Source organism: Pongo pygmaeus, chromosome 1 (assembly GCF_028885625.2).
Source record: "Pongo pygmaeus isolate AG05252 chromosome 1, NHGRI_mPonPyg2-v2.0_pri, whole genome shotgun sequence".
Taxonomy (NCBI): Eukaryota; Metazoa; Chordata; class Mammalia; order Primates; family Hominidae; genus Pongo; species Pongo pygmaeus.
In genome coordinates, this window is record NC_072373.2 from 64,462,667 (window position 1) to 64,489,744 (window position 27,078).

At 39.2% G+C, this 27,078-nt stretch overlaps 1 protein-coding gene across 2 annotated transcripts; it reads left to right on the top strand.

The window, feature by feature from the left end:
- The first annotated feature begins 5,352 nt into the window (after nt 1-5,352).
- Nucleotides 5,353-26,246, top strand: IVNS1ABP (influenza virus NS1A binding protein). Of its 2 annotated transcripts, XM_054466439.2 has the most exons (15): nt 5,353-5,741; nt 11,365-11,592; nt 13,172-13,300; nt 13,513-13,682; nt 13,810-13,885; nt 15,015-15,188; nt 15,496-15,621; nt 16,994-17,101; nt 21,080-21,209; nt 21,444-21,668; nt 22,077-22,198; nt 22,292-22,418; nt 22,505-22,636; nt 22,754-22,927; nt 24,348-26,246. In XM_054466439.2, exons 3-15 carry the CDS (start codon nt 13,190-13,192, stop codon nt 24,599-24,601), a joined length of 1,929 nt encoding a protein of 642 aa, XP_054322414.1. In that variant the 5' UTR covers nt 5,353-5,741; nt 11,365-11,592; nt 13,172-13,189; the 3' UTR covers nt 24,602-26,246. The 2 variants fall into 2 exon arrangements, with proteins under 2 accessions (XP_054322414.1, XP_054322423.1); XM_054466448.2 differs by lacking the exon at nt 13,513-13,682 and having other exon boundaries at nt 5,602-5,741.
- Nucleotides 26,247-27,078: the final 832 nt, after the last annotated feature.

Here is a 27,078-nt window from a genome sequence, read left to right on the forward strand (position 1 = left end):
ACTGAACTGCTAAGTAGTAGTATTGAATAAAAGCAGCTTATCATAATTAGCATGGTTAATAAATAAGAGAGATGATTAATATCTGAGGAGAAATGGAGCATGTTCATACGCCTAGAAAATGCTTTTGTGTTTGCAGTGGTTTTCCGGCTTTAGTAGGGGTACAAGATGCTATGGTGTTTGTCAGAATGTAGGTTTCCAGGCCACTTTCCTAGAGACTAGACTTACCAATTTTAGGACAGGGTTTCTCAATCTTGGCACGACTGACATTTCAGGTGGAATCATTTTTTGCTGTGGGACAGTGTCCTGTGCTTTGTAGGATGTTCAGCAGCATTCCAGGTCCACTAGATACTTGCAGCACGTCTCCCCCAGTCATGTTTCCAGGGATTGCCAAATATTCCCCGGGGGGAAAACCACTCTCTTCCTTTGAAAATCATTAGTCTAGGGTAAAGCCTAAGTGAGAGGTGACAGCGTGCTGGCAGTCCTCGCAGCCCTCGCTCGCTCTCAGTGCCTCCTCTGCCTTGGCTCCCACTTTGGCGGCACTTGAGGAGCCCCTTCAGCCCGCCGCTGCACTGTGAGAGCCCCTTTCTGGGCTGGCCGAGGCCGGAGCCGGCTCCCTCAGCTTGCTGGGAGGTGTGGAGGGAGAGACGTAGGCGGGAACTGGGGCTGCCCATGGCGCTTGAGGGCCAGCGCGAGTTCCGGGTGGACGTGGGCTCTGCTGGCCCCGCACTGGGAGCAGCCAGCCGCCCCGCCGTCCCTGCCGGCCCTGGGCAGTGAGGGGCTTAGCACCTGGGCCAGCAGCTGCTGTGCTTGACTTTTCGCTGGGCCTTAGCTGCCTCCCGTCGGGGCAGGGCTGGGGAACTGCAGCCCGCCATGCCTGAGCCTCCCCCGCCCAACGGTGGACTCCTGCGCGGCCCACCACCAGCACCGCCCCCTGCTCCAGGGCGCCCAGTCCCATATACCACCCAAGGGCTGAGGAGTGCCGGTGCACGACGCAGGACTGGCAAGCAGCTCCACCTGCGCCCCTGTGCGGGATCCACTGGGTGAAGCCAGCTGGGCTCCTGAGTCTGGTGGGGACTTGGAGAATCTTTATGTCTAGCTAAGGGATTGTAAATACACCAATGGGCACTCTGTATCTAGCTCAAGGTTTGTAAATATACCAATCAGCACCCTGTGTCTAGCTCAGGGTTTGTGAATGCACCAATCGACACTCTGTATCTCCCTACTCTGGTGGGGACTTGGAGAACCTTTGTGTGGACACTGTATCTAGCTAATCTAGTGGGGACGTGGAGAACTTTTGTGTCTAGCTCAGGGATTGTAAATGCACCAATCAGTACCCTGTCAAAATGGACCAATCAGCTCTCTGTAAAATGGACCAATTGGCTCTCTATAAAATGGACCAATCAGCAGGATGTGGGTTGGGCCAGATAGGAGAATAAAAGCAGGCTGCCCAGCCAGCGGTGGCAACCCGCTCAGGTCCCCTTCCACACTGTGGAGTTTTTGTTCTTTCACTCATTGCAATAAATCTTGCTGCTGCTCACTCTTTGAGTCCACACTGCCTTTATGAGCTGTAACACTCACTGCTAAGGTCTGCAGCTTCACTGAAGCCAATGAGACTACGAACCCACCAGAAGGAAGAAACTCGGAACATATCCGAACGTCAGAAGAAACAAACTCCAGACACGCTGCCTTTAAGAACTGTAACACTCTCCGCTAGGGTCCATGGCTTCATTCTTGAAGTCAGTGAGACCAAGAACCCACCAATTCCGGACACATAAGGACCTGCATTTCTAGGAAGAATACACAGGTGTTTCCAATGGATGTGTTCAGTGGACCACACTTAAGAAATGAACTAAGGTTTTATGAGTTGAGCTGTGTTCCCTCAACATATGTATGTTAAAGTCCTAACCCCCAGTATCTCAAAATATGACCTTATTTGGAAACAGAGTAGTTGCAGATTTAGTTAAAATGATGTCATACTGGAGTAGGGTGGGCCCCTAATCCAATTAACCCTGGTGTCCATATAAAAAGGGGAAATTTGAACAACGGATACCCAGGCAGGGAGAACATCATGTGAAAACTGGAGTTATGTTGACAAGCCAAGAAACTACCAGAAGTTAGGAGAGTGGCCTAGAGCCTTCAGAGGGAATAGGGCCCTGACAATACCTTGATCTCAGACTTCTAGCCTTCAGAACTGTAAGACAAATTTCTGGAGGGTTTTTGTTTTTGTTTTTTTAGAGATATGGTCTTACTCTGTTGCCTGAATGCAGTTGCACGATCTTAGCTCACTGCAGTCTTGAACTCTTGGGCTCAAGTGATCCTCTCCCCACCACCAGTAGCTGGGCTTATAGGTGCGAGCCATCATGCTTGACAACTTTCTGTTGTTTAAGCCATTCAGTCTGTTATGGCAGCCCTAGCAAACTAATACATCAAGAATAAACAAAACACAAGTCAGTTAAGGATGGAGACATCTGAAGCAGGATCAGGGTGAACAAAGAAAAGATGGCAGATTGACACCAATTCCTGATTATCTTTCTCAGGACCTGACACAAAATAGGTACTCAAGAAATTCATAATTTTTATTTTTATTAAGCACTCTCCAAATAAATCTTACCTTAGTAGTCACCCCCACCCCCTTATGCCTGGTAGATATGTTCCAAGACACTCAGTGGATGCCTGAAACCTCAGATAGTATCGAACTCTAAATGCACTATGTTTTTTCCTATACATACATACCTATGATAAAGTTTCACTTATAAATTAGGCACAGTAAGATATTAACAACAATAATAATAAAATAGAACAGGCTGGGCGCCGTGGCTCATGCTTGTAATCCCAGCACTTTGGGAGGCCGAGGTGGGCAGATCACCTGGGGTCAGGAGTTCGAGACCAGCCTGGCCAACAGGGCGAAACCCTACCTCTACTAAAAATACAAAAATTAGCCAGGCGTGGTGGCGGGCACCTGTAATCCCAGCTACTCGGGAGGCTGAGGCAGAAGAATCGCTTGAAACCTGGAGGCGGAGGTTGCAGTGAACTGAGATTGTGCCATTATAGCCCTGGCTGGGAGACAAGAAGCTCTGTCTCAAAAAATAATAATAATAAAATAAAATAGAACAATTTTAAGAGTGTACTGTAATAAAAGTTATGTATGGTCTCCCTCTCAAAGCATCTTAGTGTACTGAACTCACCCTTCTCCTTCTTGTGATGTGAGATGATAAAATACCTACATGATGAGATGAAGTGAGGTGAATGACATAAGTATTGTGACATAAATAGCAAATTCCAGAAATAAACGATTCATAAGTTTTAAATTGTGCACCATTCTGAGGAGCACAGTCTGCTCTGTCCCTGCCCAGATTGCCATTAGCCAGTTGCTGTCTGGGTTGTCAGACTGTTGCAGTGTGACAGTGCTTGTGTTCATATAACTATCATTTTATATAATAATACCCCCCAAATGCAAGAGTAGTGATGTAATATTTTTGGGCCATGGTTGACAAAATCTTGGAAAGTGAAACCAAGGATAAGGGGGACTGCTATATTAAGAGGAAAATCTTACAACATAATGTGTTACTTTAAGAGGCTGAAATTAACCATCAGTTTCCCTGAAAGGCATAAATGGAATGCATAAGTTATGCCATTATTCATAGAGAAGGTAATAAGTAAATTTGAAATTCCATACAAAGCAAAAATACAATGAGTGTGGGCACACTGTAGCTTTAAGAAAAGTGTTGACTGTTTCAGGTCACAAAGACACTATTTAGAGTATAGCAAGTGTGACCATGTGTCCAACAGACCACGCAGTCATGTGCCTACCCAGAGTGGGCAATTCATACTCTCCCACTGGAAGGATGAAATCCATTGTATTCAAAGAGCTTAAAAGGTACGTACCCTGATAGTTTCATTTGTAAGAAAAGTAAACATTGCTGTCAGTTATTATCAGCAAGACAAAACAAGAGCACAGTGTCAAATGTCAGTCTTTTTCTCCTTAAGAAAGATATAAAAAATCACACGAATAGACACCTTAGTTCTTGTTTCCTCCTACAATTGAATTGTCCGGGGGCGGGGTGGGGGGAGCGGGCGGGCCGAGAGAGACATACAAGAGATCTGTGAGAAAAAACGGGGCGGGGGAATAAGTCTCCTTGCCTCAAGATTTTAGAAAAAAAGTTGTAAACCTTCTATTGCAGATGAAGGCTCCCACAATTTATTTTTCCTGCTTCCATAAGCATAAATAGTTAATGATAAAAATGGTAAGAAGCATTGACAAAGAGATCCTAGAATGTCTACAAATTAAGGTGAGTGATCAAACGCAAGGTTAGGCCTAGACAGCTTAAGTGTCCTCCACAAATCAGGATAAGCGTTAACAGGACATTAACCTGGAAGCCTTTACCAAACTCTAATTTGGATATAATTTTACCTCACTAAATCCCCCACCTTCAATCAAAACACCTTTCCCGCGTGCCCTTCAGAGTCCACGAAGTTGCTGCCAGATCCCAGGTTAAATCACGTTTCGCTTTCACAGATCTCCCTCCTGGGCAAGGTGGTGGGGTGGATAATGAAGTTTGGCACCTGGTCTAAAGGGCCCCAAGAGGTTAGGATAGGAACTACCACTTCTCAGGTATGTTTTCTTTTTCCGGAAGACGGCAAGACCAGTAGAGAACTGACTCAGCGTCTCCAACACGAGGACAGCTGCACGCAGACAAAACAGACCCGGGGGGTGAAAAGTGGAAGTAAACTGGTGTTTGTGGCACCACTGATAGTATTATACCTTCTCTCCAATATTTTTTTCCCCAAGTCAATCTTCTCACCCAAACCAGGCCAAATGAGGGGTTAGTTGTTCGACTTCCTCTCAGAGTGCCTCTCTTCTTCCTCACACTCTCCACGCCTCCTCTCCGCACACGCCACTTCCCCCCCGACCCTTAAGTTAAGGACTCATGCCCAACTAGATCCTAATGTCCACGGTGAGCAGCTCCAGTCTAGGGCGGGTTGCCTAGAAGTAGGTCTGACGCCGAGCAATCTAATCTCCCACGTCTGATCTCGCAGGCTATTGTGCCTCGAGGGGAAGTCAGAACAGGTGAGGGCGGCTGGAGGGAACCAGTTCCGGGACAGGCAACGCACAGGGCGAAAGTGAGGGTGCGGGGCAAGGAACGGAGGGAGGGAGAAAGGCGCGATGAGGAACGAGGGCGCCCCCCGAGCGCCGCCTATCTCCTCAGGATCACCTTGCGCTGACCTAGTTACACTGAGAAGGAAGGAACCCCAGTAGACCAGGGAGGAGGGCGGCGCGGGATGTGGGCGGGGCCACGGGCGGGGCGGGGCTTAGAGTGGGATCTTTATGGGGCTCGCCTGTGATTTGCAGATGGATTCGAGACGGAAGCTGGCTGGGAGGTGTCGGCGGCGGCAGCGCACGTGGTGACGTGCGAGGGGGTGCGGCGCGAGCGGTCGGCGGCGGCGGAGGCAGTGTCTCCCGGTCGCGCGTGGAGGTCGGTCGCTCAGAGCTACTGGGCGCAGTTTCTCCGCCTGCTGCTTCGGCGCGGCTGTGTCGGCGAGCGAGCGAGTTCCCGCGAGTTCTCGGTGGCGCTCCCCGCTCATCTCAGTCTCCACGGACTGGCCCCTCGTCCTTCTACTTGACCGCTCCCCTCTTCCGCCGCCTTCTGGCGCTTTCCGTTGGGCCGATTCCCGCCCGCTTCCTCCTGCTTCCCATCGAAGCTCTAGAGATGAATGTTTCCATCTCTTCAGAGATGAACCAGGTAATACGCGCTGGTTCTACGAACGACAGATGAGGGAGAGGGCGCGGCTAGAATCCGAGAAGAGGGGATGGCGCCGGCGGATGGGAAGAGGGTGGGAGGCGCGGAAGCGGTGTCCTCATCAGGGTAGGCAGCCCCAAGCGGCCGCCGCCGCCGCCCTCTGGGACGTGAAGCCCGCGCCGCGCTGGGCCCGCGCTCCAGCGCTGCCATGGTTGCCAAGTTGCGTTGGCGGCCGAGAGCGGGCGCCGGTCGCCTCGGAGAGCGCGGAGGCTCGAGCCCCTTTGCTACACTGGCGCGGGTGAGGCAGGCTGGGAGGAACAAGAGTTTTTTGTTCGAAGGGTTTTGGGGGGCCTGGGTTAGGGCGCCGCGGGGCGGGGATGACCCGCCGGAAGGAGGGCGCGGGACTCCCCGTTCTTGCTGTCAGGAACGGACGCCTCGCCTTGGGTTTGCCTGGGGTTTGGGATTCTCTTCTGGAAGAGCTCCTGGGACTCGGCTCGTGTGGGCGGGCAGCCAGCCCCGGGCCTGGAGTAGGGTGGCACGGAGTCCCCGATTGCCGTGGGCCGCGGGGTCCTTTGTTCCCGCTCCACGTTGCCCGCTTTTCTTGCCAAGCGCGGGGAGAAGGGGGCGGGAGGAGGGAGGGAGCGGTTGCCCTGACGTGTCGGTACTGAGTGACTGCGGGGCTGGCCAATCCCGGGCGGGGGTGTGCGGGCGCTGGGGGCCTCGCCTCGCAGCCTGCGGAGTGGGCGCCGGCCTGGCTGCGCGAGGAGGAAGGCCTGGGACGCTTTTTCTTTTTTATGAAAGAAATCAGTGGCAAGATTTGCTCTTTTTCCGTCCCTCCACGCTTTTGGTTAAGTGTCTCTGATTATAAGCTCTTGATAATAGGAAGGTATCAGGCTGAGGGTTGAACCTAGGGTAACTTGAACCACTACTTGAGAACTACATTTACTTTTCCCCCCAATACGTAGTGGACATATCTATTGGTTTGAGACAGCTGACATTTCGAGGAGAAATCAGATGTCCAAAAGGGCGCATTTTTGTTTCTTAATGTCTGTTGCAGTGATGGAGCGTTAGAACACCTTGGCGTCAAGCTATTCGTTGAGTGTCTCGTGATCTTCTGTCTACTAATAGATGACAACTCTGGAAGCCTAGTACCACTCTTAACAGATGCATAAGTACAGCATGGACTAGACTGCCACAGGCCATGCTTTCTTTTAATAATTCTAGCACCAGTGATTGATTTAGGAAAAACAAAATACTGATGATTACTTTTAGGCTAAGGCCTGCTGACACTTCTGTCTTAAAGATACTGAAAGAGTAGTTGTATTTGTTAAGTCTGGAAGTGAGGTAAACATGGACTTTAGAATTGGATTGAGACTAGTGTCATTTAATGCCAGCTGGCAGGCTACTTATCAAGTTTATAATTTGGTAGCCAGAGGTAAACGGAACTTGAGCCACTGACCAGAGAGAGCCCTGGAATGGTTTTCCTCTGTGTTTTCCTAATAGATGAAATCTCTAGTCAACTAATAGATACTAATTTCTATAACCATTGTCTTAATTTGTAGTTGATTTTCTAACTTTCCCCCCAAGACGAAACATTTCAGGTTTTAGTCTTAGTTTTAAATTAGTGTCTTTTTGGCTACTTGCTTTTGGAAGGTGGGATTTTGTTTTTCTTGCTTGAAGGATTTGTTAGATGGTAATTGGTAATTAAATGTAGTTTTGCAAATACGTTTTTAAATATAAATGTTCTCCTGTTAAGGAAGTATCTTAATTGATATTAAGATGAAGTAACTCTAAGTAAGTCATTTCATCCACTTTTTAGCAGTGCGATTGTATAGTCAAATCCTGCAAGTAGGAATTATTAAAGGTTGGGGGTCTTCCCACCATGTTATGTGCATGTGCTAGTGTGTGTGTAAATTGAAGTATTGTGAGTAAGAGATTGATTTCTGGGTTTTTGTTAAAACAACAGAAAATACATACTTGTAAACTACAAGTTGTATATCTTGTAAATGTTTCTGAACCTATACTTAACATCATACTATTATATTTTTGTTATTAACATGCAGATACCTCAGCATTTAGAACGTCTCAAACCAAATTCTTCCTTTCCTTCCTTCCCTTCTCCATGTAGCAAACTATAAACGACTTTGTGTTATGCTTTTTGGTAATTTTTAATAAGGATGCCACATATCTTAATTTTGATAATTGATGTTAATAAGGGTGCCACATATCTAAGATAAAATATCTTAAGTCCTCACTGCCTTAAAGGAGCATGGGTGTACAGAATCTTAACTGCCCTGTTTCCATGCTTTACTCATTCCTCTAGACCATCCCCCACATTTCTTCTAGGATGCCCTATGCTTCCTTGTTTAAATCCTTCACCTACTTTCCATGCTTAGCATTGTTTAAACCTTGGAATTAGGTTCTCTTACTTCCTCGCCCACTATTACTATATGCATCCTGCAAATCTATAATCTATTGAAACTGAAATAGCTGCGGTTTCTGGAATATATTTGCTATCATACCTTTTTTCCTTTCTGCTCAAGCTATTTCACAGCTTGTTTTATCTTTCTGACTGGCCTGTGAAGTGTTCAAGGCTAGAGAACTGAGTTAACTTCTATTGTGTTATGATATGAGCATTCCATTTCAGTTTGTGCCTTCCATATGTTTGGTGCTACATATGTTTGTGTTGTAGTGAAAGAATTACAAAACTATGAGCATGGATGGAATGAATGAGTTCAGTGAGTTTTCATATACATGGATGGTGATGGTGGTTTTAGAGGTTACATTGGAAAGCTGTAACTTCTGGTTTTAAAAAGATCTGTTGATTTACTTTGTATTATAAAGTCTTTCCTTTAAAAATGCAGTTGATGGCTACTTGGTGGGAGGTGACTGCCCTCAAACGATTGCCTTTTGTTTTATCTTGGTCTTACTGAAGGCCAGAGAAAAATTGTAGCAGAGGCCATATTGTGCCTACCTTTTTAACAACTCTTTGATAAGACCTGTTGAATTGTATTTCACTTAAACTAATCTTTCCGGGCTGTGAACTTCTGGGTGTTATTAAAGCAGTTTAATTACTCATTTATGAGTCTTCGGTATCCCTTGCAGTGGCCATAGAAGTATGCTGAATTTATCTCAATATATTGTATTTGATCCTAGTTTTAATTTTAAATGTGTAAGAATAGTGACTTAGGTGTAGATTTAGTTGAAAGTGTATTTTAAATACCAAACAATTCTATGTTTTATATTCTTATATGACTCTGGGATGTCTGGACTTTTGGTTTGGATTTTCAAAGAAAACAATTTTCCCCATTTTTTAATTCCACTAGTTATCGTGCTTGAGTTTTATAGACCAAATAAGATCTCCTGTCAATTTGGGGAGTAGTTTAAAACTCTTGATTTGCCCTAGCTCATTTTAATGAAAGTAAATAGGAACTTTCAAAAACATGGTTTTACAGACAGGAATTGATCTGATCCCCTCCAAACTTGAGGTGGGCGGGAAGTAGGTATATAGTGTATGAGGACAATAATTGAATAAAATAAGTTTGCATTAACTTAAATGTTATCTAGATTTGGGCTGGCTTTTAAAATCAAGTAGCTTTGTACTCTGATCAGTAGATATTAAAGAGATGAGGTTCATATTATGACCTTGATGTACTAAAAATCAGGTACTGTCATGGAATTAGAGTAAAAAATAAATAAAAATCAAGCACTAAATACAGGATTCATTTTACTGCAAAACTCATAATAATATTGTACAAATTTGTCTAGTGCAAATTGCCCCCAAAATTCTCCAGTGTTTTCTCCAAGGGCTGCAGTAATTTTAACCATTTTTTTCCAAAATAAATTTTAGGTAGAACATTCAATTTGTCAAATATAGTAAGTGGATACCATTTTTATTTTTTGTTAGATCAAGTTTACAAGTAAAAAATGAATAAAACTGGTCAAATTTAAAATAGTACCTTCATATTATAATGTTTTTGGCTTTTCAGAGGATGCATTTTAATATAACAATTTGCATGGGGACTCCTTCCTCTTACTCTTATTTTAAGAGCAGCTTATGAAACTGAAGTTAGGGGTTGCCAACTATGCCTGTGAGTTGACCATGCCAGTATAAATCGTATATATATGAAAATTTTCTTAGTTTGAGCCGGCTCTTGGCTGAAAGTGTTTGAAGGTTTCTTTAGGATACTGTGTTCTCTCTGTATACAAAGAATTATGTATATTTGGAAAACATTTGTTAGAACTAGTTTCTTAGAGAAAAGCCAAATTAACCTAGATAAAAGGTAGAGCAGAGGAAATTAATATTACCTAATGCTGTGATATAGTTTTGATGCAAGGGTAAGCATTCACAACAATCCCAACCCGAATTGGCATTATTGGATTTCCTTGAAATGAAACCTGTTACAGAGAAACCTGTTAGGACGCATGTTGAACTAAACATAGTAGGTTTGTTGAATTAGAACTGGACCAGCCTGCAGTGGAGTCCTGTGGTAAGTGATTATTCACTTTGATGTAATTGTTAGATTTAGAATTGTTGTATTGATGTATAAGGCAGATAATCTTAAGATATCCATAAAAATGAATATATTTGCACATATTTCAGGTAAGTTATTCCTTAGTTCTGGTTTCCAGAATTAATAGTGGTGTAATAGCAGTTCAGGTGATTAAAAAATAAGTTCCATCTGAATTTGACACTAGTAGTTGATGATGTGAAAACAAGGGAGGGAGAATAGGTAGGAGGACTGATTACCTTGAAGATTAGGTTTCAACCAGAATGATTCCATTGGTAGTTTATTACTGTGTATGAGAATGATCATACAAAGCACAGGCATCAGTATTTTCCCTTCTGTTTAGTTTATTCCAACAAATTACTCATCTTTATGTTCAAGTTTTTAGGCTAGTCCTGGTAGAGAGGAGATGGGATGGATACAAAAGATGAACAAGACAGAAGGTTTGCCCATGAGTCAAGGAAGATAAACAAGTATATATAAATACAGCATGAAATAGACCAGCTGGAAGATCATAAATACCTCTCAGATAGGGTTCTAAATGTGGAGGATGAGGAGAAACTGCTTCCCAACTGGGAGCATTTGGCAGAGGCTCTATGGCTGTAAGATGTCCTCTGGCAGAGGTTGGGTTAAGGGCCTTCCAGGTAGAGAGAAGAACTTGAACAAAGTTAACAGAGTCTGGGAAGTGCAGAGTTCATTTTGAGGAACAGTAACATAGTATATATGCTTGGGAATAATGCCTAAGGTTGCTTGCTGGCTCAAAACAGATCGTATGTTTGCATATTAGTTGGAAATTAATAGTAAAGAATATTAGAATTAAACAGTATTGACATTTGTTTTGTAGTCTTGTGCTTTTATACCTCTCATAAACATAGGTCATTAGCCCCTGCCCTTTGGGAAAGGACTTTTTTTTTTAATCACTTGGGTTGTTGCAAGTTAAATGAAAAATGTTTATGTGGAATTGCATTTGTGTTCTTTTTTTATGTAATGGGACTATTTTTGCCATTTATCTCAAATCTCTTGAAGATCAGGACTTGTTTTACATGATCTGCTCTACCTAGATCAATGACAGTCTTTGATCATTCTGAATATCTAACTTAAATCTATCATTGTTATAGATTATGATGCATCATTATCACAGAAGAAATTCGTGTCTATAGCTTTTAAGGACTTGATTACATCATTTTCAAGCCTGATAGTCTTGGAATCACCATTAGAGCTTAAGACACACCTGCCTTCATTTCAACCACCTGTCTTCATACCCTGACGAAGTGCACCTTTTAACACTCCTTTGTCCTTGGATTACTTAAGAGTTCCCAGAAATACATTTGCCACCAACAGAGTAGGTAAGTGAATGTTCTCTGCCTAGTCCAGTATTAAGACACATTGTTTTTCTGAAGACGGTATGTCGAGTACAGTAAACCTTTCATACTCTTTTTTTAAAGGCAGAGAAGTCAGTAATCATTTGAGTATAAAAGACATTTTCGTATTTTTCTTTTCTATATTTTGACTTTAAGTAAATCAGTTACTTCAAATTAAAATTTCTTACTGCCTTTTTTTTTTCCTTAAAGAGATAAGGTCTCACTCTGTTGCCCAGGCTGGAGTGCAGTGGTGGGATCATAGCTCATTGCAGCCTGGAACTCCTGGGCTCAAGTGCTTCTCCTGCCTCAGCCTTCCTAGTAACTGGGACTACAGGTGTGCGCCACCACCATGACTGCCTAATTTTTACATTTTTTGTAGAGACAGGATTTCACTATGTTTCCCAGACTGGTCTCAAACTCCTGGCCTCAAGCAGTCTTCTTGCCTTGGCCTCCCTATTACTGTTCTTTATTTTATTTTATTTTTTAAGATGGAGTCTCTCTGTTGCCCAGGCTGGAGTACAGTGGCACAATCTTGGCTGACTGCAACCTTTGCCTCCCAAGCGATTCTCCTGCCTCAGCCCCCACAAGTAGCTGGGATTACAGGCGCCCGCCACCACACCTGGCTAAATTTTGTATTTTTAGTAGAGATAGGGTTTCACCATGTTGGCCAGGCTGGTCTTGAACTCCTGACCTCAAATGATCCACCTGTCTTGGCCTCCCAAAGTGCTGGGATTACAGGTGTAAGCCATAGCACCCGGCCTATCACTGTTTTTAATTATGCATTTTGTGTAGTCATTAGTCAGTTGTTTATAAGTAATGGTAAAATGCAAAAAAGTTTTAAGTTCCCATTTATATTTATGTAATCTGATGAAATAAGTGATTTAGAATATATGAAAGAAAGGAACAGAATATAAGTTCATCTTTTTAAATCACTATATATGTTTCAAAACATTTATAAAAATCATTTCGTAGATACAGTGACAAGACTAATCAGACTTTTTAAGTTTGTGTATTAGGCAAGGGAGGAAGAAATTAGGCAATTTTCTGCATATAAATCTTGATTATATATAATTTTGAAGACTAGAAGCAAATTGGGGGCCCTTTCAGGCAATTGAAAAAGGCTAGGATTAGGATAAATAACAGTTTTTCTCATTTGTGGGTAAAGGAATGACAGGAGCCCAAATCCAAGGAAACCTATATGTACTGGCTATTTCACCCTTTCAGGCTTTTAGGTTACTTGTTATATGGGTTTGGGCAGGATGGAGTTTCATTTCCTTCCCTTCAGAATGAATTTGCTTAATAGGCATGGGAACCCAGCCAAAATTGTTGAGATAGCTACTACTGTTTGAATCCTTTAAAAGTCTTATGACCAAAGTATTAGGGAACAAAGACTTGGACCATTCAACACAGGTGTTGTTTCAGCTAAGTTTTTGTGTGATGAAATTTTTATGTGTTGTTTATAGGATGGAATTTGAGAATAAAGAGACTGTATTACTCTTCAGCATTATATTTTTAAAACCATCAGTTGCAAGTAAAATAACTCAGCTTTCTTTTCATCATCTAGCCAAATTTATAAGGAAAAATGATTCCCAATGGATATTTGATGTTTGAGGATGAAAATTTTATTGAGTCTTCTGTTGCCAAATTAAATGCCCTGAGGAAAAGTGGCCAGTTCTGTGATGTTCGACTTCAGGTATTTAAAACTTAATTCAAAATTTATAGAATTTTTTTATTACTAAAAGCCATAAGTTCTTAGATTTGCTTATTTTCTTTTTCATAGGCATTTAATGAAATGATTTTTTAAAAGAATACTGAGAAATGTAAGATAAAGGAATCTGATATAGTAATTAGCTAGAGAAGCACATAATCCACAATACTTATAATTATAATTCTTCATAATTTCAGGTCTGTGGCCATGAAATGTTAGCACACAGAGCAGTGCTAGCTTGCTGCAGTCCCTATTTATTTGAAATCTTTAATAGTGATAGTGATCCTCATGGAATTTCTCATGTTAAATTTGATGATCTCAATCCAGAAGCTGTTGAAGTCTTGTTGAATTATGCCTACACTGCTCAGTAAGTACATTTGAAGTAAACCATATAATTAGGGAATATCTTCAGAAAATTCCAAGTCTTGCTACATATATTTAAATTAAGTGTGTTTTAAGGCTTTGGTATCATAAATAACTTTTTTTTTAAACAGGTTGAAAGCAGATAAGGAATTGGTAAAAGATGTTTATTCTGCAGCAAAAAAGCTGAAGATGGATCGAGTAAAGCAGGTAGAGTATCAGAAGTAAATAAAACCATTTATGGAGTCTTATTTTGTGTGATCGCAATGCTGAATTTGTCATAAAACATCTTGTTAGTTTCAAGGACTTGAACATGTCCCTTTTTTCCCTCAGAGTAGTCAATATGTTATTTTAACTGTTTGGCTATAATAATGTAGCAACATCACACTTCTCAGATAATTTGGGCTAAAGTCTTACCCTTTCAGCAGTCTTCTCTGGTAGGGTGGCTATGTCAGCCTTTGATAGCATGAATTAAAATTAATGTTTTTCTTAAGAGTTAATCACATAACTTATGTCCTCAATTCTGTGTTCTCCTAAACTTCCTGTGCTCTCTAAAAGTATTCCTTCTAGAATTTAATGCCAGTAAAAAGTACTTTTGGAAAACGCATTTAATCCCCTAATGCATGGGGGTCAGTAAACTTAAGACCTACTGGCCAGCTGCCTATTTTTATAAAGTTTTATTCGAACACAGCCATGTGTGTTCATTTACATATGGTCTAGGCTGCTTTCCAGCTACAGTGACGGAATTGAGCAGTTGTGACAAACAGAATGGCCTACAAGCCTAAAATGCTTTTACTATCTGGCCCTTTAAGAAAAAGTTTGATTTGCTAGCCCTTCTTCTAATACCACTCCTTTGTTCAAAAATCCTTCCTTAATTTACAGCACATATCCCTGCATTTAGTATTCTAGATTTTCCCTTATATAGTTGCTGTCTTTCCAAAACTATTTCCTAGTTATCTTTTCTCCAACCAAATTCAATTGTTTGCAGCATCTTCTCTACTTCTGTCTGCATTCAACATCAACATCATCTCTCCTGTAGAGCCCAGTTCAGATACTGCGTGTCATGAAGCCTTACCAAATTCTACTTGAAAATACTTATGTGAACTTACATAGCATTTCAATTTGTTGCACCTCTCCTTAAACTAAAACTTACATATCTGTATGGCATAATTTGATGTTTATCATTTGTATATGTGTTATTACCACTATTACATTTGTTGTATTAAGACAGTGATTTTTGATTCTTTGTATCTTCACATAGTGTTTACCACACTGAACATTAAATATTTGTTGAATAAAAGATATGTAAGTGTTGGCACTCATATATTTCTTTTCCAAGGTTTGTGGTGATTATTTACTATCTAGAATGGATGTTACCAGCTGCATCTCTTACCGAAATTTTGCAAGTTGTATGGGAGACTCCCGTTTGTTGAATAAGGTTGATGCTTATATTCAGGAGCATTTGTTACAAATTTCGGAAGAGGAGGAGTTTCTTAAGCTTCCAAGGCTAAAGGTAAGGAGTAAAGTCTATAAACGGATGTATACTATCTAGTTCCAGGCATGGAATCTTGGTCTGTGTTTCAAGCAAGTGAGTAATCATTATGAAATAATACATTGAAATTATATTGTTATTCTTAGCAGCGTAATGGGTTTCTCCCTACCAGTTTGTTTGGTTTGTTTTTGATTACTAGTTCCTTAAAAATTAGAGTAAATGTATGGAATGAATTGTGCATCTGTGACAACTTTATTATGAAATTGGGAATTAAGCTGAGAACTAGGAGCCCAACACTGATCCATGTCATTGTTTTTCCCAATTCTAGTTGGAGGTAATGCTTGAAGATAATGTTTGCTTGCCCAGCAATGGCAAATTGTATACAAAGGTAATCAACTGGGTGCAGCGTAGCATCTGGGAGAATGGAGACAGTCTGGAAGAGCTGATGGAAGAGGTTAGTTTTAAAGTAAATGGGATTCAACCATTTTTAAAAATTATTTTGCTATAACATGAAGGATTCCCTTTCACTTTTATTTTATAACCATGACCCTAAAGAATTTAAATTTTGCTATAGGTACCCCTAAGCTGAGAAACAGGGGGGGTGTCCAGGTGAGCTGAATGAACTGTTCAGTTTGGTCTTCTGCTTTTCTTTTTTTATTTCTTTGCTTATTATGTGCTGTTAACTTTCTTTAAAGTAGCATGTAATTTGCTTTAGAAATGGGAAGTGGTACTGAAATTTTCTGTAGATTCTTAATTTTTCTTCACAGGTTTTTGCTTTAAATTTGACAAGTAGGTAAAAGCTTCTAATGGTTGTTCCTCCCCATTGATTTATCTCCCCATAGGTTTATTAACAAAACTAGGATACCCAAGACTGAAGAAACAAGAAGAAACCTCAAGTGTATTGACACGTAAAGAAGCAGCAGTCCTGCCCCAGTTCTCCTAAGAAAAATCCGCTGTGGGCAGAGAACGATGATGATTTAATGGTGTTTACTCCTTTACAGGATTCTTGTCTTTAAAGCTGTGTGTTTTTCAATGGTGTTGTTCATACATATAGTCACTCACTTAACTTGGGCTACTTTTAAAAAAAATACACAAGATAAAATTGATGGAGAAATGGTGGGAATTGAAAACACGCAGGTGGAGCAGTGGAGTAACCTTGAGTTTCTCTCTCCACTTAAACCTTTCAGAGTTCCTTTATGAGGGCTTACCAAATCTGTTAGGCCTGCAGAAACACTGTCATCATTATATTCTAAAAGGGCTAACAGATTATCTTTAAATTCTATGATTCCCACTTGAAAGTCAGATGCATTTGCTATGTATTTGCATCTGTCTCAATGGAGATGACTCTACAGCTTGCTTGAATTTTTGCATTTGTTTTTTCTTTGTTTTTCTTGACATTGCTTACAGGAAGGAAATATGTTTATGCAAACCAGACCACTTATCTGCAAAGGTGTAAACTATATTCAGTATTTTATTGTAAATATGTATATTCTTTAAGAGTATATATTGTACTAGTGCTTTTTTTCTTACTGTTGTATGATAGAAGCTATGAAAAAAATGAAGATTTCTTTCAAGCCAATCAAGCCAACGACTCTTCAGCCAGTATTGGAAGATTTTGTATTTGATTTTGGTTTTTTGTTTTTGTTTTTTTTAATTTTTACCACCATGACATGTATTTTTCTTTACCTCCGGATCCTGCCAGAGTAATATGTCAAGAAGCTCAAGAAGCACACTGGAGGTTACCTTGAGGCGTTTGTGTAATCTGCATACTAGTGGAGTAGCCATGGTGACCGTAGCCACATGGGTGTTCTGTTGCTGTTTTGCAGGTTCAAACCTTGTACTACTCAGCTGATCACAAGCTGCTTGATGGGAACCTACTAGATGGACAGGCTGAGGTGTTTGGCAGTGATGATGACCACATTCAGTTTGTGCAGGTACACATTGCACAGTCTGAGGTAACCTCAGGTTAAAATTTGACTAGAGAATTTGATAGCATACTTAAATTTTCCTTTAATAAAGGAAAGTGGACCAATTTCATTGGTATAACTGGACAGAAACATTTTTGGGAGAAAACAAGCATATCTTAGAATTAGTAATTTTGCCACATGAAAAGATATTAACAAATTAGGAAACCCTATTGAAATTTTTTTCTCATAAAGCAGGAATTACAAATAGTAAAGGCCAATAAGATGGAACAATATAGAAATTATTTGGGAAGATTATGAAAAGCAGTTGTTTGTGTCAGGCATGACTGATAGTTTTTTTAAAAAAGGGGCAGGGGGACTTAAATTGTTGATGGCTATGAAAGAAATTTTGGATGTTACCTTAACTACTGAGCTGTCTTACTGGAAATTAGAAATGGTATAGTTAAGATGGACTATACAATGTAATAAGTTTAAAAGTGGTGGATCATATGTTAAAACCTGATCTAGATGTTTCTTTAACCAAAATGAATTAAAATATAGTAGAGTTCCACTGTGCTGATTGAGTTACTTTGCCTTTTATAAAATCCAATTTCATTTTTCTCGTATGAGTAAACACATAATTATTCAGACACATTATCAACAATTACTAGAGAACAAACTTCTCAGGTATAAATTTTTTAAGTTTATGGACAAATACAGAAAAGTACACAAGTCATAATTACCACATAGTGAACCTACCAGTGTAAACACTACCCAAGTCAAGAAGAGGTTTCTAGCATCCTGGCAGCCTTTCTCTTGCCTCCTCCCAATAGTGATCCCAAAGGAAACCATTATCCTACCTTCTGACACATTAAATTAGTTTGGCTATGCTTGAAAACATTTATATAAATGGTCATATAGTATATATTTTTATTTGGCCTTTAGCTCAAATTATGTTTTTTGGGGACAAGCTATAAAGCAGTCAACTCAACCCAGACTAAGGAATGCTTTTCTTTAAAAATCAGAGGGTAAGTGGTAGACTTAGTAGTAGCCTATATGGTTACAAATTATCAGGTGTTAGCTCTCTCTGGTGTCCTGTGGCAACAGTGAGTGAATATCTTTATTTTCTAAAAGTTTTGGAATTTGAATTAGTTGAGAACCTATGTTTGTGCATTTTGAATATATTGAGGATATTTTCCCCCTTAACTCTAAACATTTTGAGTTAACATTTTAAAAGTATGTTTTCAACATGCAGAGGTTGAGTGCCCAATAAGTGGCAGGCCATAAGTTCGATATGGCAACACAAAAATGTGTAAGAGACAGTTTCTGCTTGTAGGACCTTCTAAGAGTGGGCAAAACAATACAGGCTTATAAGAGGTAGCTACGAAAGGCCTAAAGGAGAGGACACAATGAGACAGGAGAGAAGCCAGGGATATTTCACACGAGGTAACTTTTGAGCAGTGTTAGGATTTAGAGGAGTCTGCATAGCAGATAAAGGGAGAGGTGTTAGATAGCAAAGAGTATCTGCAAGGATGATACTCTTGGAATTGCAGGTCATAAGACTGGGAAAGTAGGTAAATGCTCCCTGAATGGGGCCAATACTTTATCCTATAGGCAGTGGGAAGCCTTAGGTAAGAATACAGTGATATGAAAGTTTTGCATTCACAACTTCAGTAATAGTGAAAAACTGGGGAACAGTCTATTAGGTGGCAGTCTTTGGGCTGGGATATCCCAACTGATTTCTGGTTTTATTTTCTAAAATTGTTGCCTTGGACCCTTCCTATTTTTATAACCAGACACAGAAAATCAATAAAAGTTTGAGCCCAGTTTATAGACTATTGCCAGCAGTAGTTCAGGTTTTAAAAAAATGATGAGGGCTTAATCTAGGGGCATGAAGGAGATAGGATGGATTTTTTATTTATGTCTATAAATAGACATTTATATTTACAAAGGTTGACTTAGCAGGCCTTAGTGATTGCTTAGCAAGATTAGGGAAAAGGAAGAATTTGAGAATAAGTGGGATTCTGACATGTGTGACTCATTAGAATGTGATGCCATGAATAGAGATCATGAAAAGGATGAGAGGGACACATGTTAGACTTCAGGAATAGAAAAAGGAGGTTGAGAAGAAGCCTTAGAAAGACGGTTAGAAAAGTTAGAGGACAATAAGAATTGTGTTGTAAAAGCTACCTAAGGTAGGAGAAGAAAGTTTGAAGGAGGACTAAACTGTACACTGTCAAGTTCTCTGGGAGGTCATGTAAAATAAGGTTTAGGGATATATTCTTTACATATAAAGGATTTAACCAGCATTTCTATATTAGGCTTGTTATTAGGCATTGCTTTTGGCCTTTCTCTTTCACAGTCATTTTCTCTTAATTATAGTTTGTACATTAGAACAGTTTTTTTACCTCAATACAGCCTCAATGTAAGCATCATCCATTTGTGATATTTGGATCCCTTCTTCCCATAGGTTGGGATGAGGTTTTATGTACCTTGTAATTCATAATAATAGGTAAGGTTAGATAAGTCTAACCTTATTTTTTATTCTTAATATTCATAGTATAAAAGTGATATGAACAGATGCATTCACAACTTTAGTAACAGTGGAAAACAGCCTGTCATAGTGTAAATCTGTTTTATACTATGACATAACTTGTCATAGTATAAAAAGGGTGGGGTTTATCTTCATAATTCCTAATCTTTATTTTAGTTGTATTGCCTTGAGCAATGCATATCTTCTTGAGTTTCAATATTTTTATCTATAAAATGGGTAGATAATATCACCCTCACTGGACTAAAAGAGATGATGTAAATAAAGTACCTAGTAATACCTAGGTACATAGTAAACATCTAAGTGGAATTTAATGATAACCATTGATAATGATACATTCCCTGCCTTTTCTCAAAATAGCCTACATATGTTGTAACCACACTCAGGCCTAACTTTTGATATAGCTTTTTCTTATAGCTTCAAGTAGCTAGCAAAATTTTTTTCTCAATTACTTGTTATATGGCTTTTTGCTTCCACTAGCAACAGAAATTTCCATTAGAAATTTTACCTATCCATGTTTTCTGGCCATCTGGACCAGCACAAGTGGGATGAGCAAACTAGGCCAGGTGCTGAAGGTGCTACCTGTTCATTTGGCAGTTCCTCTCAGAGTAGCCTTTACTCTTCCCAATTCCATATGATCATATCCTTTGGAAGTGGCAAAGGCTAAAGTAATTGGAAGAAAGCCATCAAGGAAAACTCATACATGAGAACACATATGTAAAGTAGTTCTCTTACAATCATTTGGAAATTGGGAGCTTTGTTCATTTCTCCCTCTTTAGTGTTCCTGTATATTCTACTTTTGTGAATATTTGGTTGTTTTTAGTAATGTTTCATTTCTGATTACTATTTTCTTGTTTTTTGATGTAATTTTGTCTAGAAAACCACTCTATAATACCTATAAGTTAATCCTAAAGAAATATTCTTTAAGTGTTTCTTGTAATTGCCACTTTTTTCCTGTCAAGTACTTTCAGAGAAACTGGATGAATCTATATCTGCTTACGTTTTGTTGGCATTGTATGAAGGATACCTGTACATATGATTTAGTTAGGTTTGACAATTTCATGAAAACAGTGGGTTAAATGTATTCTCTGTTAATTCATACTATTTTAAATTTATAACATTCTTTTAGAAGATTCTATACTTAATATAAAAGTAATTATAGATTGGTTTTTTCTTCTGCTGAGGTCTTGATTTGCAACATGTTTTTCAAATTGTTAAAATTGAGCTTTTTCTTACCTAGGCTAATTGTGTAGGTGTAGTTGTCTCATCATTGAGTGGAGATGGAAGTATGCCAGTAATTTGTGTCATTTGGAAAGTGTTGGCTTGAGTTAAAGTTAGTGTCCTATAAATGTCATATATAGGTGAAGGATACTCAGTGTTGTGGAATAGCTCAGGAACAAAGGTACATCAGATGTGGTCTTTGGCTAGGTTTCTGTAGCTACCTTTTGATTTTGCAGAAAAAGCCACCACGTGAGAATGGCCATAAGCAGATAAGTAGCAGTTCAACTGGATGTCTCTCTTCTCCAAATGCTACAGTACAAAGCCCTAAGCATGAGTGGAAAATCGTTGCTTCAGAAAAGACTTCAAGTAAGTATATGACACTTGCCAGATTGTTTTCAGCTTACCTATTTTTAAGGAGTGTTGCCAATTTAATACCTCTTAAATTGACTACTCGAGGAAAAAACTCAGAAGCAATTAAATTTGGAAAACGAGAGCAGATTGTTCCAGTCTGGGATGTGGAGACTGAAGTCCAATTCAGGATCATATACACAAACCAAAAGTAATAATTACATCTTAAACATGGAACTCTTGTGCTTACAGATAACACTTACTTGTGCCTGGCTGTGCTGGATGGTATATTCTGTGTCATTTTTCTTCATGGGAGAAACAGCCCACAGAGCTCACCAACAAGTACTCCAAAACTAAGTAAGAGTTTAAGCTTTGAGATGCAACAAGATGAGCTAATCGAAAAGCCCATGTCTCCTATGCAGTACGCACGATCTGGTCTGGGAACAGCAGAGATGAATGGCAAACTCATAGCTGCAGGTAAGAACAGAAGCATTCAACTGGCTAAGCACATAGATGGGCATTTTTGTGACATGCAAACTTTCAAAGAGAGGGTTTAATATGCCATCTTTCACGGCAATCCAAAAAGACAGGGAAATAACAATACTATTGAATATGGCTAACCTTCAGTTCAATGTCTGTCTCTAATTTTTAAAAAAAATTATGTCGTGGCTAAATTTTTCTAATATTCAAGCCGAGACTAAGCAGTTTACTTATACTGATAATGTTATTTTTCAGCTATTACAAGCACTTAGTTAAAAGATCAACTAAGGCATCCTTAAAAAGTTTTAATACTTATTGTGCAGATTTCTTAAACTTACAGGACTGGAAACCGTGGTCCAGTTTAATATTTTAAACATAAATCTTTATGGTTTTATTTTTTACCAGGTGGCTATAACAGAGAGGAATGTCTTCGAACAGTCGAATGCTATGATCCACATACAGATCACTGGTCCTTTCTTGCTCCCATGAGAACACCAAGAGCCCGATTTCAAATGGCTGTACTCATGGTAAGCGCATTATATTGCAGGAGCAACCCCTATTTAGCTTTTTCCTCGTAACTTCAGGATGTTAGAAATTCTCATCTCTCACTTTTGGCATAGGGCCAGCTCTATGTGGTAGGTGGATCGAATGGCCACTCAGATGACCTGAGTTGTGGAGAGATGTATGACTCAAACATAGATGACTGGATTCCTGTTCCAGAATTGAGAACTAACCGTTGTAATGCAGGTAATAATCGTTTTCTCCTGAGATATCCAGTATTTAAATATGATAATTAAATTATCGATATGTAACTTTATTTTATACTTACATAGGAGTGTGTGCTCTGAATGGAAAATTATACATCGTTGGAGGCTCTGATCCATATGGTCAAAAAGGACTGAAAAATTGTGATGTATTTGATCCTGTAACAAAGTTGTGGACAAGTTGTGCTCCTCTTAACATTCGTAAGTTGATTTTTTTTCCTTTTTTTTAAAAAGACCTTCAAAATCAACAGTATGTGTAGTATGTACACTTAGAGTCTGGGAGATGTAGCAATAATCTTGACTTGACTTTTCTTATAGGGAGACACCAGTCTGCGGTCTGTGAGCTTGGTGGTTATTTGTACATAATCGGAGGTGCAGAATCTTGGAATTGTCTGAACACAGTAGAACGATACAATCCTGAAAATAATACCTGGACTTTAATTGCACCCATGAATGTGGCTAGGCGAGGAGCTGGAGTGGCTGTTCTTAATGGTGAGTGTTGGGATTTGGAGAGGTGAAGAGTAGATAGTGGCAAGACTTTGTTCTAAAACTCTGAGAGAAAAGGCCAGTGATGACTATAGTTGTACAGTTAAGAATTCAGAAGCAGTCATCTCTTTTGATGCAATGGAGATTAGGGTGATTTGTCCTTTAGAAATGTATTTTCTAATCAAAGACTTACAATACTTGATATATAACTTAATTCGCCAGTCTTTTGATGGGTGCACTGAGTGAATTTCCAAGTCATTTTCTTCTATAAAACATCCATAATGCATCATCTTGAATTTTGAGTTTCCCCTTCTTTACAGCCAGAATTTAAAGAATCTGATCTGCAGAACAAATGCAAATCCCTAGTCTTTTCCAACTGTCTACTCCATACCTAATTGGAAATATATCCTTTAGACTATTTTAACAAGTTCCCAAAGTATTAAACTTTTTAAATGTAGACATAGCTTTCTTTCCACCTCCATTTTATTGACTTTTAATGTCTAATTATATAATCATAATTTAAAAGTTAGCATTGTTTTTGGTACCAGGCTGAACCTTAGCAGGCTTATGGCTCAACTGGTGAAGGCTTAAGTGTAGACACAGCCTGTTGGCCTACAGCCTTGTCAGCGTGCTTTACAGATAACATAGAATGCAAGCTGGTTAAGTGATGGTCAAATGAAAAAATAATGAATTTGAGAATCAGTAATAAAATTTTTTCTAAGCTACAGAGTATTTATTGCTAACATTTTATCTATTTGAAAATAATCATAACTCTGTTTCCAGAAGAAATTTCTGTACCACAATCATTCTATTTTTTTAATTGAGACATGGTCTTACTGTGTTGCCCAGGCTGGTCTCGAACCCCTGGGCTCATGCAGTCCTCCCACCTCAGGCTCCCATAGTATTGGGATTATAGGTATGAGCCACCGCACCTGGCCCCAAAATCATTTTATACAGTTGGAAAGCCCTAAAATATTTTTCTGCTTTCTTATAATCTCTTCTGAGTCTTAATTCTGTACATTGGGCTGATATAAAGTCCAGTGCACGGAACTATTCTGGTTTGCTACTTAGTAGCTGCATCTGTAGGATAATTGTCCAGCTTCTTCCTGCTGCTTCTTCTCTGAAATAATAATAGTAACTACCACAGAGTTGGTGAAAATTGTACTTAGATGCTGCTACTGCTTCCTCTCCCTCCCCCTTTTAAGTTGCCTAAGTTCCACGTGGGAATGGTTTTTTTATTGATTTGATTCCCAGCTCTTAGAGAGTATTTGTCATATTAGTAGGCATTTAATAAATTCTTTTTGACAAAATGAACAGGCATTTCTATTTTAAAAACCACTGATTTTTAAGCAAAAGACAGATTTAGGGGAGTTTTACCTTATTATATTTTAGTCTCTGGATTTACCCCATCTCATTTCTCTTTTAGGAAAACTGTTTGTATGTGGTGGCTTTGATGGTTCTCATGCCATCAGTTGTGTGGAAATGTATGATCCAACTAGAAATGAATGGAAGATGATGGGAAATATGACTTCACCAAGGAGCAATGCTGGGATTGCAACTGTAGGGAACACCATTTATGCAGTGGGAGGATTCGATGGCAATGAATTTCTGAATACGGTGGAAGTCTATAACCTTGAGTCAAATGAATGGAGCCCCTATACAAAGATTTTCCAGTTTTAACAAATTTAAGACCCTCTCAAACTAACAGGCTTAGTGATGTAATTATGGTTAGTAGAGGTACACTTGTGAATAAAGAGGGTGGGTGGGTATAGATGTTGCATACAGCAACACAAAGCTTTTGCATATTGCATATTATTAAACATGCTGTACATACTTTTTGTGTTTATTTGGAAAGGAATGCAAAGATGAAGGTCTGTTTTGTGTACTTTTAAGACTTTGGTTATTTTACTTTTTGGAAAAGAATAAACCAAGAATTGATTGGGCACATCATTTCAAGAAGTCCCCTCTCCTCCACATTTGTTTTGCCAATTTGCACATTAAATGACTCTTCCCTCAAATGTGTATTATGGGGTAAAAGGGGTAGGGTTTAAAGATGTAGACAGTTGGGTTTTTTAAGGGCCCTTTTTCAATAACTGGAACACTCTATAACAAAGGATACTTATTTAAATAGATGACATTGACTATTTTTGTTTTTATTAAAAGGAAGCTTACATGCCTACCAATATTTAATCTTTTATGATTGCCTTTTTATAACTTTTTATATTCTCAGCAGAGTGCTTTACCAATTGAAGTAAAATGTAGCAGGTTGGAGTTATTGAAGCAGAGTAGCAGTCTTCAAGTTTGCAGAGTAGGGATCTGTCTTTTAAACTCTGAGTGCAAACTTCAGAGCTCTTGCCTTGGCTGCAGTTTTTTTCCTTCAAGAATGCAGTACTAACATTTATTTGAGTGGAGTTACTGAACAGTAACATAGCTGTGATTTTTGGTATTTGAAACACTGGTTTTAAATATTTTGACTTGTTGAGGGTATGTTTTATATAGCAAGACATTATATAGCAGTAAAAAATGGTGTTTTATCTCCTATATAATTCCTGTTTTTATTATTAACAAAACAGTCCTAAATAGCAGCCCTCAATTGTGAAAAAAATTACTTTAAACTACATTAGGTTGTGAATGCAGGTTTTATCAGAACTATGTTTTTGTTCAGTTTATCTGTTCATATGGATAAATATTGGTTGGGATGACTTGGTGTCTAATGTGTAGTGCTACACACCTAACTTACGATGCCAAAATAGCATGTCCTAATGCTTGCTGCTGATGCAAACACATTAAAGGTACTTTGTAGGAAATCCTTGCACCATGGGATTAATATCCAATTGCTGCTTGTACACTCATTCATTACTAAAAGTTTTAAGAAATTTTTTTTTCCAGTAATGAGCTTAAGAAATTTGTGGAAAATAACTCACCTGGTATCTTATATCTGAAATAAGGAATGATATAAGGTTTTTTTTCTCACAGAAGATGAAGCACACAGGAACCTAATGGGCCAACTGGGATGAGATGACTATTCTGAGATGACTATTCAGTGGCTAACTTGGGTTAGGAAGAAAATAATTAGGTATTTTCTCCAAATGTTCACTGGTACTCTGCCACTTTATTTCTCATCTGTTACACAAAGAACCACCAGGAAAGGAAATCAGTTTGGTTGGTAACTCTGTAATTCCTAACTATCACTGGTTTGGTTCTGGACTAAAACTACATTGACAGATTGAATTTGCCTAATATGATGACTGTTTTTAATATGGATCTGTATGTGTTCTATTCAGCACAAGGAAATAAAATTTTAGTTGAGGATTCAGCACTAAAATCCTTGAGATCACTTCTCATTTCCTAAGTGACATGCTTAATGCAAATAATATATGGGAATACTTTGGGTCAAAGTTTTCCTGCATTACCTTGGATGCCAAAGAGGTAGTTTGGTGGCCAAAAAGTATCTTTTTTAAGAAGCTGTTGTAGCTAGTCTTCATGAACATGAGAAGTTTCCATAAAGGAAAAAAAGAAAAAGCAGTGCTCAGTGGCCATTTGTTACTGTTAATCCGTATCTAAAAGGTACATACTTTCTTCAGAGAGGGAGAAAATGGCATAGCCTCAGCACAATTAAAAAAAAAAAAAGCTTTTTAACCAGTAGGAATTTTTGAATAGTTTCAAAATAATATTGATAATACCGCACTTCTGGTCAATTTAATAAAACACTCTAAATTTCCTAAAAAGGTAGAAAAGCTATAAAATATCTAAACCAAATATTATTGGTTGTACTTAGGAGTGGATCTTTTATTATGAACTTTAAAGGTAGGGTTCTGATTTTTGGCTTCTAGTGTGTCATGTACTTTACCACTGCTCAACATGTTTTCAAATTCCCAATATAATAATCATATTTTAGGGAAAATCCAGGATTTGGGTATGTGATATATCGTTAGAATCCTTGCTTAATTAACAAACAAATTAGGTGTGTACCCTGTTACCTCTCCTGACCTCAGAATTCTTAAAATTGAAGGAGGCAAAGGAGGAGCCCCAGTAGGACATTTCTGTAACTGCAGACTTGCCTTCAGAAAAGTGAATATGACTCATGGAAAACTCAGATGCTGTCGTAATTTACACGCAGCTGCTTTTTGTTCCCAAAAAAAAAGATCTGAAGAGTC

Bases quoted from the DNA above. Each gene is read 5' to 3' on its own strand.
- IVNS1ABP (XM_054466439.2), top strand. From the start codon at position 13,190: ATGATTCCCAATGGATATTTGATGTTTGAGGATGAAAATTTTATTGAG. The intron at 15,622-16,993 runs GTTAGTTTTAAA...GCTGTTTTGCAG, and splicing joins TGGAAGAGCTGATGGAAGAG to GTTCAAACCTTGTACTACTC. The intron at 21,669-22,076 runs GTAAGAACAGAA...ATTTTTTACCAG, and splicing joins TGGCAAACTCATAGCTGCAG to GTGGCTATAACAGAGAGGAA.